The following is a 13,535-nucleotide window of genomic DNA, read 5'->3' as shown; positions in this document are numbered from 1 at the left end:
TTTAATAATAATTTAATGAGTTAAAACAGATAAATTAAAAATATATTTTTTCATATGTGATATTTTGGTTTGTTTCCGGTAATTGATAATATTTTATGTTTTGGTTTGATAAGCAATTTATATTATATTTTATGAAGAAATAAGCATTTGAAAAATTTTAATTTAAATAAGTAAAATTAAAATTTTAATAAATATATTATTCCAGGTTATAAAATTTTTATGAAAATAAAATAAATTATATTATTATATTGTAAAATAATAATCCCTCCAACAATTAACAGTTTATTTAAAAATTAATTAATTAATTATAGTTTAGGTTTAATTTTGTCAATTTAAAATTTTAAGAACAATGTCACGTTAATACCCGCCAACAAAATAGCAAAGACGTGTCACGTTAAAACCCAATTTGCGATTCTCGTTCACATTTGCGGTTTGGCTTTGATTTTGATTCAAAGCCTACCGGTTCTGGGATCGCCTCTTGTTCTTTCCCTTTTAGAATCGTGATAGGATGGCGGTTGCAATCGGATCGGATCGGATCGGATCGGCGAGTGAATTGAAAACCTATGGCGGAGGATAAGTACAATCTGAAGAACCCTGCGGTGAAGAGGATCCTTCAGGAGGTCATGGAGTTGCAGTCTAATCCATCCGATGATTTCACGAGTCTTCCTCTTGAGGTTTTTTGCTTTTGAATTGCTCTGGTTTTTGTTCCTGTTTTGTCGGTTTTACATTCTAATGGTTTGCGTATCTTTGTTGAATTAATTGATTCCCTGTGATTTTCGCCGATTGTTGCATTTGTATGATATATGTGGAAATGTGAGAAAGAAATCAATGATTAATCTTGTTTTCTTTTGATTTTTCATACCTGCTGGTGTCTGCTACTATTGCGTATGAATGTTTTGATAGGGCTCAAAAAGGAAGAAAAGTGGAAATATTAGCGGTTTTGTTGCCAAATTTTGTATATGAAATTCATTCGATTTGATAATCATCGAATGTTCTTGAACAGCCGCAGTCCTTTGTTTTGAACCTTACTCTCTAGTTAGGCTAATAATCAATTTGTTTGAATTGATTACTGATTCTACGAATACACGTGCATCCAATCCTTTTCCATAAATCTTCCATGTATCTTATGCTATTCTCGCTATGTTCATGTGTGTTAATTCTTATAATTGTATCGACTTCATTGCATTTTGGTAAAAGAAGAAAAATATCTGCTATGCGAACCATTGCACGATTGATACACCAGTTCTGGTATTAATCCGCGTAGTTTGTCTTTTTGACAGTTACAGAGTTTAAGGATTTTGCCAAAAAGTCTTTCTGTGGAATTCGAGGATAAATGTTGCATTTTCAGGAGAATATATTTGAATGGCAATTTGCCATCCGTGGACCGGATGATAGTGAATTTGAGGGTGGGATATATCATGGACGTATACAATTGCCAGCAGAATATCCATTCAAGCCACCTTCATTCATGTTGCTAACCGTAAGATAGCAATCTCTTTTCATGCTTGTTCCCCTTTCTGTTGCTTATTGTCTTTTAAATGGAGCATGTTTGAGCTTGATTTTGAAAGAGTTAAAATCATTTTTGTCTTCTTTAGTACATCTTTAAACAAGATGGGTAACAGTCCAAGCCTACCGCCAGTAGATATTGTCTGCTTTGGCCCTTTACGTATCATTGTCAGCTTCATGGTTTTAAAACGCGTCCACCAGAGAGAGGTTTCCACACTCTTATAAGGAATGATTCTTTCCCCTTTCTAACCAATGTGGGATTTCACAATCCCCCTTGGGGTCCCAGCGTCCTCGCTGGTACACCTCCCAGTGTCTGGCTCTGATACTAGTAACAACTTAAGCCAACTGCTAGTAGATATTGTAAGCTTTGGCCCATTAAGTATTGCCGTCAGTCTCACGGTTTAAAACGTGTCCACTAGGAAAAGATTTTCACACCTTTATAAGGCTTCGCTTCCCTCTCCAACCACTCTTGGATCTCACAAGATGCTCGTACAATCAAATTGATTTTGAATGATTAAAGTTTTAGAGTTATTTTGAACTTGACAAAAAAGGTTAACTCTCGAACATGTACATAGTTCTTCTTGTGTTTATTTTGACACTTCCTTTCTTTCAGCCAAATGGGCGCTTTGAAACCCAAACGAAGATTTGCTTGAGCATATCGAATCACCATCCAGAGCATTGGCAACCGTCGTGGAGTGGTAGTTTTTTGTATCATTATTTCAACTTGTCTTGTTTTGTTATGTTAGCTCATAGGGTTTCCGCTGTCCGGTTTCTACATTTACGTTTAGTTGCCTCAAGTTCCACATGCTCTGATCTTTGTTCATTTTTTCCCGCTTACCCTTTTCTGTTGATGCTTGTTCATAGTGCGCACTGCCTTGGTTGCATTAATTGCTTTCATGCCCACAATCCCAAATGGCGCTCTTGGTTCCCTGGACTACAAGAAGAAAGAGCGACAAGAATTGGCCATCAAATCTCGAGAAGCGCCCCCCAAATTCGGTACTCCCGAACGCCAAAAGCTAATTAACGAGGTACTCCCGAACGTCAAAAACTAATTAACGAGGTACTCCCAAGTTCTGTCGATATCTCGAAAGCTATGATACTGTTAGGTAATCAGCTTCTTTACATCACAGATTCATGAATATCTGTTGAATAAGGCGCCGCCTGTCCCTCAGCCGGGTTCTTCAGATGCCTCTGAGGAGAAACCCGCCAATGTCCAGGTAACTTCTGGAGCTGCTGAAGTTGCAGCTGCTCTGGTAGAGATTCCGAATCCACCCGCAATCGACATGATTGTTGAGGAAGCAGTACCAGAGGGATTATCTGTGCATGTCAATCTCCAGCCTGAAGCAGCAGCAAGAGTGGCAAGAGAGGTGCCATCGAGTCGCCCCACCGCTCAGGTGCAGAGGAGGCCGGAGACGGGAGCTCATAGGCCAGCCGATGACTGGTTATTCAAATGGGCTGCTATCGGCCTCACTCTTGCAATTGTTGTTCTTTTGCTGAAGCAGTTCATGAAGGCAAAAGCGCTCATGGCTCTGTGTTCATGGATGAATCTTAGATCACTGATATTTTTTGTTGGTTGATAGCTTTGCTCTGAGGCACAGTGGTCGTATGTGTGTGAATATTTTTAGGGTAAATTTAAATGTCTTATAATTCAACAAGTAAAAAAGCAATCCAAGGTTTTAATAGTATCCAAACATTTGAAGAACACAGCAACGAAGGCCAAGCCATCCATCAACATATGCATTACCAGTTCACAAAACATATTCACTATCTTAGAATAAGAGAATTTGAATGAGAAAATGTAGACTTAAAGAGTGCTGTGGGGTGGGATGATGATGATGATCAGTGCTCATGATCTCCTTTCTTCACCACAGTGACTGGACAGGAGCTATTGTTCACCACATAGTTGCTTACACTCCCCAATATTGCCCTGTAAAAATATTCCACAATTTTCAAATTTATACTTGTAGTTTTCATATTTTTTTTAAAGGAATGTTTCCATTAGTTAGAACAAATATGCCCTTGTCACTAGTAATTTTTGTTTGTTTTGGCCTGTTGGCCTGTTATCGTCGGTAAGGGAGAGGTTTTCACACCTTTCGTTCCTCTCTCCAACTGGTGTGGAGTCTTACAATCCACCCCCTTAGGGGCCAGCGTCCTCGCTGGCATACCGCCCGTTATATACCTCTAGTATCATTTGTAACAATCCAAACTCATCGCTAACAAATATTGTCCGTCTTGGCCTATTACATATAGCCGTCAACTTCACACATTTAGGTTTAAAATGTATCTACTATGAAGAGGGTCTAACCCTATTTGGATCAGTGCCTCAGCCCAAGCCCAAACCCATATCCAGGAAATATTGTCCGCCTTAAATATCTAGCCAATATTGTCGCCAATACTTAAGATCTCACAATCACAGTGATTATAAGCAAAGATCCAGGGACTGATTGATAAACTCTTTACAAAAACATTTTCACAATTTTTTTCTATATATGGAACCATTACCAGTTTTAAGAAGTCTAAATTCTTAAAGAGTTATGATTCAAACAACTGAAAGAGAATTCCATCTCACCTCTTAAGCATGCCAAGACCTCTGTTCCCAATGACGAGACAGCTGATAGGAACCTGATCAATTGCTTCACAAATCTTCTCTCCAGCATCTCCCCAATAAACCTTAAGCAATACAGTGATCTGTTCCATTACAGAAAAATTTCAATCATCAACGCAGAAATTAAAACAAACCGCTTAACAAAAACATAAAGATAGAAAAATCACCTCCTTCTGAGCGGCCGCCGTCGTCACGATGTCCAGAGTTTCAGCATCCGGCTTAATCCCGTACTTCTTCATGGTGTGAGGATCGGAAAACTCAGCCAGAGGAATAAGCGCTACAAAACAGAAAACACACACACAGCGACAATTACAAAATACGTCGATCGCCAAGAACAAAAGAATCAAACCGAAACCGAAACCGAATTTCTTCAAACAGCGAAAAGAGCAACAATCTTGCAGAGAATTAGAAAAAGGTTTCAGTGCAATCGAACAAGCGCTTGCGCTACCTCCGGAGATCGGATGAGAGAAATAAAAGAACGAGATCGAGAAGGAAGAACATCTTACGAGATCCGGTAGTTTGCCAGAGCTGCATCTCGCCGTCTTCATAATCGCCTTCAGGGCGAGCAGTGATGAGAATTAGGTAATCACCTTTACGGATAACATTATCGATAGTCCATTTCAGTGCTTTTCTGCTGCAGAGTGAGAAATCCACTGCAACTCCGATTCTCCGTTCACCGTCCATTTTCTCTTTGCGTTTCACTTCTGCAGAGCTTGTGGAATGATTGTTGGGAAGCTTTTGATCAGAGGAATTTGGAAGAAGGGGCGCAACTTCAATGGCAGAGACTCCACGACGAAAACAATTATTGAATGCAAACACGAATTTGGCGTTGACGGATGCCGTGTCTTCCTGAGGTTCGAGAAGGCGGCTGAAGGTAAAGATTATATTCCGCGCTCAGCATGTGTTTATATCTATTATTATTTTAAATATTAATACGTTGAAAATACAAAAATGTCATTTTTTATAAATTTTAATATTTAATTTATGTAATAAAAAATACACACGTATCCTCACTCAACCACTTCATCTCTCTATACAAATCAAATCGTTTTATGACATGATATGATCGTCTAGCCCCGCATATCAGCTGCACTCAATATGCAGGATTTCGGTTGGATCTGATCTTTTGGGAAGCTTTTGGACCGAGCGAAAAGGATTTTTCAGCTTTTGCACAAGCAAGCAAAGTTGAAACTTTGCCAGAAGCAAGACGAGGAAGTGGAGGTGTCGTATAAACGGTAGCTTCCCCCGACCTATTTTGATTCAAAAGAAAGGCTAAGGAATACAAAATAACATAAAATTTTATACGCGTTAGTGAATTTTTTTAAAATAATTTAGCAAAAAAATTATAAATAAACAAAATTTTATTACTGAGTGATTTCATTATTTTCAATATTGGACAAAATGTATTTTGCAACAATGAAGGGGAAAAAGCATAAAATAATGGAAGTTTAGGGAGTGATCGACAAATTGAAAGTTGATCAATATGATCATAAAACCGTATATATGCTCATTTGTAACGATTCTGAAGTACTGAAAATGTAGAGAAGAAGGCCGCGACGAAGATCACAACCACCACCAAAACGCCGACCATGCGATGGCCACTAGATTCCTTTTCCACTTTCGCCACCTGATGCAATATCTACCCCTCAAAAGTATGAATAGATATGAAAATATTATTACTCAACTAAATAATACTGATATAAGAATAAAAAATAGAATTGAGTTCGAAAGTTCTTGATCATTGATATTCACAACCTTTAAATAGAATACAAGATACTAAATAATATCTATAAAAAAAAATATAAACTAACTCAATCTTGATAATAAAATAAAATATATTAATATTCAAATTTAACTGAATATTTAAAATATATTTTCTAATTAATATATTCTTTAAGATATTAAATGATATAATATCATATATTCCATAATTTATTCTTTAAACTCGAAATAAATTGTATTAAATTCTGACACCACACACATCGGTCTCGCTTCTTGTTTAATTTCTGAACAATGCCGGCAAAGTACGTTCCCGATAAACTCTCCTTCTCCCTCATCCATTTCAAATTTCGAATAATCTGTTCCTCGTCGTTCTCCTGATCGTTTAGGATTTTCCTTCTATAGAGAATCTTCACGTCTTGATCAGACTGTAGAAGGTGACTCATGAAATTGATGTACGATTTCACTTGCCGGTCGCTTCCGGATTGATGGATCTCATACGCTACAAGATTCCTCAGAATCACCTCTGTCTTTTGATACACCTTGAGAGGTGGAATTTCGAGGACGCCGTTCTGAAATTTGATGTCTAATAAGCTCTTTGAAGATTTGAAGTTCTTGATTTTGATTCCCGCAGTTTTAAGCTTCGACGCACTAGGTAATTCTCTCGACTTCGAGTTGTCGTTCGTCTCCATTCGAGGATAGGTGGAGAGAAAACAAGAGTGAATCATTTCGAGTAGATGATCTGCTTCCACCATGAAATTGTCGTAAACAAATTGCCGATCTCCAGCAACCATAGTTTTGAAGAATCGGAAGGTTAGGTCATTGAGAGACATATTTTCCTCGGTCGGATCTTGCACATTTGCATAAACGTCTTTGAGAAGGAAGTAGGGAATCTGATTTTCAAGCAACATCAAGTCGCATCTCAAATCGAAGAGCAAACCAGGAGTAGTGAAAACAGAGTCATTCCGTCGCCTGAGCCTCTTTTTCGAGTATCGCAAAAGCAGCTCGAGAATGAAGCAGCAATCAAGCAACATAATCTGTGAAAACTTATTGCTGTCGAAACCATAAAACTCTTCCTCATAGCATTTTCTCAATCGGCTCTCAGATTTAACAACGAGTTCAATAAGATATTGTAAATCGACGGACGGATTGTTCTTCAAGAAAGCGGACAAGTAGCACCACTTGAGATTTTCCATTGATTCGAGATGTGGCGCGCCGTGGTGGAAAGGGCCGATTGAGACTTTGGCGGGGACGAAGACGTTTCTATCTTCGATACTGATTTCATTTGTAGCTCTGAAGATGGTAATGGATGAACAGAAGGCTTCCAATTTTCTTTCAATGGAAGATAGGAGAGATTCTTCCTCAGAGCTTCCTTGTGAGGTCGCCGGAACATCAATCGAATGAGACAATGCTCTTGATGAATCCATCTTCCCGGCGACGGCCAAGAAAGAGGCGCTTTATTTCCGGAACAGAGGCAGGCAAGGTAAATGGTAAATATTATTGATCTAATTCATTAAAATTGTTGAGCACAAAAAGCGAATAATACTTTCATTGAGAAAAAAAAAAAAAAAACAGTAAATAGATCACGATCAAGATTTTAAATATGAAAAATCATAGAAATATACAAAAAAATAATAATAATAATAATAATAATAATTCATTCTTTTACAAATCGATTTTTAATTCCCAGATTGATTTCTCATGCGGGAGGAAGAGGGGTGCGTCACTGACACCGGATAGTTAGCCGGAGGAAAGGCAGGAGGGGATGTTCGATGAAAGTCCACATCAGCTAATTTAGAGAAAATCAATCCAAGAATACTAACTCAATTTGTATGAAGCTTTTTGGAGAAATCAAAGTTATCAAAAGTGTAATTTACTTGATATTTTAAATTTATATAACATTTTTGTTTTTATTAATTTAATAATTTATTCTTTAATCTATTTAATAATTTCATTTAGTATGTTAGTTGTAATTTAAAATCATTTATATTGTTATGAGATTTCTTATTAAAGATTTAGTATTAAATATTAATTTCAACTTTAATTTAAACTAAGTCGATAAAAATAAAAGTTAGAGATTTCAATCTCTAATTTACAAATTGAACGACATACATAAAGAAAATTCACTAAACACAGAAGATTGAAAGACTATTGAAAAAGTAAAAATGCAAGAATATCAATTTACTATACAATTTAACATAAATTTATTTTTTTAAAATATCAATTTACCTTGTACAAAATTAGGTTTAAATAATATTTTGGTGGGTGCGCTTTCAACTTTGATTTATTTTAGTCTTTAAATTTTCAAAACTTCCATTACGTTAGACAAACACGACTCTCAACAATCGTCTGATATTACCCACTTTGAGCATAAGCTGCTCTCAAAAGACCTCATCCCAATGGAGAGAGTATTCTTTGATTATATCTTTGATTATAATCCCAGGATCATTCCTTAAATTAGACTTTCATCATCCAACCCATTACACCTATTTTAGTCGAAGTATTTTTTAATCATAATTTCAACCTATACTACACTAAATAAATTTCATAAAATGTAACACCTATTAAATAGTTTTAGTGTAAAAAATTAGGACTTGAAAATCCTAAGCTATAAATATAGGTACTTTTAGGTGATATTAATCTTCTATTTATACAAGCAATCATAAATTTCACACAAAATTTGCTAACAAAAAAGGAAATATTGGTGAACATACCTTAAGAGGGCTTAAAATCTGGTGATGCCCTGCAAAGAAGATGGACAGAAAAATTAATTAGGGAAAGAAAGAAAGAAAAACAGGTGATTTTGAAATGAAATAAGAAGGATGTAGGAGTAATATATAAGGTTATGGAGGCAGAAATAGAATCAAGGGGTGGCTTGGGGAATTGGATAAACAGACACTGTAGAAATGAACACTAAACACATGAACTTCACAATAATCATCGAAAGCATATTAAACTTTTGCTTAAAGAGCAACAGAATTAACAAATTCATTGCTTCAAATATAATTCAAGAATTGGTGGTGCAATTCTAAAAGTCACAAGACTCTTATCTTACTTGCCTTTAACGAAGTTTTAACTCATGCTTCATGATTAAACCTATATTAAAACAGTATATTTGAGACTAAACTAAATCTTAAATCGAAACAAAAATGAATGACATGCAGTAAAATATCACTCTAGTTTAGACCAAATATTAATCATAAAAGAATCAAAATGATTTGAACATTTCTAGCAATATCGATATTTAAAAGCTTGATCAGAACAATGTTTGGTTTTAGATTCTAGTTCAAATCACGCAAGCCTAAGGAATTTCTATCTATACTTTTTTGGCTCAAAACTAGACCTTGGACTTAGAATTAATGCTACCAAAAAGGTCAAGTATAGGGGTGACGAACCTATTTGAAAGGTCTACATAACCACAAATGTGTAATGGATTAAAGAATATTTCTTTAGTCTACACTCAACCTTTATAATAACTAGGATCTTACACTTTTTTGTTTCCATTAAATTTCTAACCACAAAGGGCGAGAATATTTCAACGTCCAATTCTTTAGATAAATGATTATAATGCATCATAAAATATGAAAAAAAAGGACAAAAATATCATTAAAATGCCTGTGTTATGAATTTAATTGGGTATTGCAGTTCAAGACATTGAAATGAACAATGAATAATACCTGTAGGTCTTTACAATACCTTTTGCCGTCTTGCAGCAGCCACTGCTAGAAAGATAGTTCCTGAATGAAGCATTATTCACAAGTGCAAAGTAATCTCCCATGAAAGTGGATCATTAACAGAATAGTCAATATTTCCACATCTGCCGATCTTCCTCCTTCAATTCACTATTATGTTTCTAAATCCATAATAAAGAAATTAAGAGGAAACAAACATAATTTTCAAAAAACAGAGATAAGTAACAAAATCGTTATCAAGCCTAATTTTCCCTAAATTCCCAATAAAGGTTGCAAAAAGATAAACTTCATTGATCATTTGTCTCTCTCCTAACGTTTGTTGTTTATATATTACGTTATAAGAATGAGGAATCCCTACTATGCTGCTTCCAAGCAACAAAGGTACGGAGTTTTGCCTCACTTGATCTCCAAAGGATATTGATGTACGGCTCCCATAAATCCTTTCAGCGAAGTAGACTATTGGGGATGAGCGATTAGAGCTCTCTAGTGGTCCTGGTAAATGGAAAGAAATCTGAAACCTTTCCACTTTGAGAAGTTCCTCATCACACATAACATACTATAGACAAAAAGAAAGAAAGAGAAGGAAAAAGAGAAAGCTTCGCCTTTGTACCATGAGTATTGCTCGTAAGATCAGAAAGTCGTGAAAGTTTAAGATGACAAGGAGAAAACAACGCTGGCAAGCAGCTCAAGTTGACAAAAGAAGCTCCAACATGATTCTCAATCCATAAAGCCTCCAAGCTTCACAAGCAAAAGACTCAAATCAAATTAGAAATGCCATGAAGAACTCGCCAAAATATCTAAAAGGAGAAAATCCTCAAATCAACGACAAGCTATTATTTTATGTATATAAGCATTTCAAATTGTCCAAGACTTTCAATTTATTTATTAGATAACGGAGTAAATAGTTTGAATTAGCTCATCGATTCTTGTTTATGGTGCATGTCAGGACACTTATAGATACTGTATGTCCACCGATCTTTACAAGAGAAGACACAAAGAAAAGAAAAAGAAAAGTGCAACTCAAAAATGAGTGGAAGTATAGGTGATGAGAAGTCTTTGTTATTTGAAGAGCTATATAAATGTCAAGATTCATAAAACCTTACCATATAAGCTAATGCCAGTCATCTTATCTTGAAGGTCGACCACAGAAGACTGTAAACTTCACAAACAGATGGCTATTAAGATTTATCTTCATAAAGATGTACTAAGTGTAGGATACGACGTGCTAAGCGTTCTTGAAGCTTGGTTTATATTCTGTGCTAAAACAGAGACCTGCGTTGTGGAATATTTACATATCGACGGGATCCAAGAAACAGAGAAGTCTCTAAATTTTGTGTGTGCATGGTGTGGGGAGAGGTGGGGTTCTACAACTCACTTGATGAATGCAGGGCACCAAGTATAACTGTGTTGCACTAACATATTCAAGACAAAGATCATCACTTGTTCCAATGCCATTCTCGATTACAGTTGCAATTTATGGTCTATCAAGTGCAAGTAAACCAACACTGTTCAAATGAGAACTGTTACGTTGATATAATCATATAAGAATATTCTTGAAATGGTTAACATCAAACTAAAAGATTCACCTTATAATATTGGCTAGTAACCCCTGTTCACCCCACGATAAACTTTAAATTGAAATCATCATTATCACTGATTTGTATCATCCGAAGTCATTAATCTTCTCATAAATTTCCAGTGACCAATAGATTCAATCCTGAAAATATTGAAGATAAGGCAGTCAGTTCATGATCGGATATCCAAAATCCATCCTTTTGTTAAACTACAGCCTCTAAAGTTTAAGCATTGACCATTTTAGTGAAGGGGGAAAACAAAAGAACACCAACATCATAAATGCAGCTCTACAAGATGCTGCATTATGCACCATGTTTTACTTCAGCTAAATTTCTTTCATCCCAGAACATCTCTTGTCACCCGAGCTTTCATGGCTAATCCCAACTCCCACCACTAGAAAATCGGGTCAATCAGGTTACATCAGTGTAAACAATTTTATGCTTTGGCAAAATTTTATTCTTCCTGTATACGCTAATCACACAAACTTGACTGGAGAGATTAAGAAGCTCAGAATGCATTCTCCTCCTAGAGAAGAAATGAATGCCTTCATCGCCATTAAATTTTTTATTTCCAATTCAGATTATGAAGCTTGGGCGGCAACCAATCAATACTCACATGGATAATTTCATAATTGACAGTTGACTAGCCTCTCAGAAGAAGAGATACCGAATCGCAAAGGACAGTTGAGAGGATACTAATACTTAAAAACCAATATGTGCGGTCAGGGTGCAATCTGGATCACTCGAGGTTGTCCCCCATTGCCTAATACTTAAAAGGAAAACAGGACTACAATTGGATCAAGCAACTCTAAGGACGCATCAATTTCAAAAGCCTAGAACCAAGAAATGACAGAGTATTAAGTATTCATCCCTCATTTAGAATAAAACACGGGCCTTTATACCACCCTCTCGTTGTTATGAACACTAAGTAATAAATGGGTGTACATATTAAAAAGGAACTCAGACGGCGTATTACTACAAATTCAAACGTGTAACCAAGAGACTCCGTTGAACTCCTGGAATCAATTACGGTGAAATCACTAATCCAATTGTGAAACATCAAGAATTCAGGCAGTCCTCACTGTTGCATCTTCCTTTGATTGGAAATCAGGCAATTAACATAATTTTTTGCTCAAAGTATCTATAGTCGAAGAAAGAAACCTTAGAGGAGTTCGAATTCGCGGTACCTGCGAGAGCTTAGATAGCAAAATCGCAGCGGTAACAAAACTCGAGTAGGCGATACAAGTTCTGAGGAACCGGGAGGCGATCAAACTCCAACCGGCCGCATTGGTCTCCGTTCCATTAACATTAGGATCGAAGTTTTCTTAGTCTTCAAATAATAGCAAAGGCCTCGCGTAATCGATAAATTTATGAAGCGGATCGTCATCTTCTTCTTCCTGAAGCCTTTGACGCCATCTAACTCCATGACTAAGTTTCCGTCGGCATCGTCCAAATTGAAATGTCGGCCCCGAGAAGACATCGAGAGAATCACCGAGTTCATTTCAAGTTCACATCCGGATTAAGCCATTTCTGCGCCCGCGCCCTAAATTTGAGGTGGCATTTTCAGCGGGAAGAAGATTGGCAGGTGATAATTAACATTTAATTTATTAAGCATTAACAAACAAAATAAAGTGTTAGAATAACAATTTTTTTTAAAAAAATTTATGCTCCCACTTAGTATTAGATCACACCTTAGTTATAAAACCGTGAGACTGACAACTATATGTAAAGAACCAAAACAAACAATATCTATTAACGTTGGACTAGGGACATTACAAATGGTATCAAAGTCAGACACCAGCTATGTGCTAGAGAGGACGTTGGGCTCCTACGAAGGGTGGATTGTGAGATTCCAAATTGGTTGGAGAGGGGGAACCGACTATGTGCCAGTGAGGACGTTGGGCCCCTAAGAAAAGTGGATTGTAAGGTCCCAAATTGGTTGGAGGGGGGAATGAAGCACTAGGCTAATGGCCACAGGCATCGTGCCAACGAAGACGTTGGAGCTCTAAGAAGGGTGGATTGTGAGAGCCCAAATTGATTGGAGAGGGGGAACGAATCACCAGGCTGACGACCACCGGCCATGTGACAGCGAGGACGTTGGGCCCTCAAGAATGGTGGATTGAGAGATCCCAAATTGGTTGGAGAGGGTTAACGAAGCACTCGACATTGTCATACATAAGGGCCAAAGTAGACAATAACGGTAAGCAGTGAGCTTGAGCCATTACTTTTTATTTAGTGGTTACACTATCTCTGCTCCTTGGTCTCTCCTATCCATCTAGACTCTTGCATCCGTTTCGAGAAAAAAAAAATTATACTTTTATTTAAAAAGTTGGAGTCATTTCACACGTATCAGCTTTCAGTAAAAAAAAAAAAAAAAAAAAAAAAAAAAAAAAAAAAAAAAAAAAAAAAAAAAAAAAAAAAAAAAAAAAAAAAAAAAAA

At 36.5% G+C, this 13,535-nt stretch overlaps 2 protein-coding genes and 1 pseudogene across 2 annotated transcripts; 1 reads left to right on the top strand and 2 right to left on the bottom strand.

Moving 5' to 3' along the window:
- The first annotated feature begins 408 nt into the window (after positions 1–408).
- LOC111479440 lies at positions 409–3,150 on the top strand (annotated as a pseudogene).
- Positions 3,130–4,976, bottom strand: LOC111479486 (universal stress protein PHOS32-like). Its single transcript, XM_023124184.1, has 4 exons — positions 4,618–4,976; positions 4,279–4,388; positions 4,076–4,194; positions 3,130–3,433 (listed from the first exon to the last, which is right to left on the bottom strand). The coding sequence occupies exons 1-4, from the start codon at positions 4,793–4,795 to the stop codon at positions 3,346–3,348; spliced, it is 495 nt and encodes a 164-aa protein (XP_022979952.1). The 5' UTR covers positions 4,796–4,976; the 3' UTR covers positions 3,130–3,345.
- Positions 4,977–6,027: 1,051 nt separating this feature from the next.
- On the bottom strand, positions 6,028–12,650 carry LOC111479248 (UPF0481 protein At3g47200-like). Its single transcript, XM_023123801.1, has 6 exons — positions 12,284–12,650; positions 11,109–11,239; positions 10,626–11,027; positions 9,508–10,260; positions 8,545–8,573; positions 6,028–7,285 (listed from the first exon to the last, which is right to left on the bottom strand). Exon 6 carries the CDS (start codon positions 7,255–7,257, stop codon positions 6,028–6,030), a length of 1,230 nt encoding a protein of 409 aa, XP_022979569.1. The 5' UTR covers positions 7,258–7,285; positions 8,545–8,573; positions 9,508–10,260; positions 10,626–11,027; positions 11,109–11,239; positions 12,284–12,650.
- Positions 12,651–13,535: the final 885 nt, after the last annotated feature.

This window comes from Cucurbita maxima, unplaced genomic scaffold, assembly GCF_002738345.1.
Source record: "Cucurbita maxima cultivar Rimu unplaced genomic scaffold, Cmax_1.0 Cma_Scf00005, whole genome shotgun sequence".
In the NCBI taxonomy this organism is placed as follows: Eukaryota; Viridiplantae; Streptophyta; class Magnoliopsida; order Cucurbitales; family Cucurbitaceae; genus Cucurbita; species Cucurbita maxima.
This window is presented reverse-complemented; position numbering and strand designations above follow the sequence as displayed.

Bases quoted from the DNA above. Each gene is read 5' to 3' on its own strand.
- LOC111479486 (XM_023124184.1), bottom strand. From the start codon at position 4,795: ATGGACGGTGAACGGAGAATCGGAGTTGCAGTGGATTTCTCACTCTGC. The intron at 4,195-4,278 runs GTGATTTTTCTA...GTAATGGAACAG, and splicing joins CGGCGGCCGCTCAGAAGGAG to ATCACTGTATTGCTTAAGGT. The intron at 3,434-4,075 runs GTGAGATGGAAT...ATATTTTTACAG, and splicing joins GGTCTTGGCATGCTTAAGAG to GGCAATATTGGGGAGTGTAA.
- LOC111479248 (XM_023123801.1), bottom strand. From the start codon at position 7,257: ATGGATTCATCAAGAGCATTGTCTCATTCGATTGATGTTCCGGCGACC.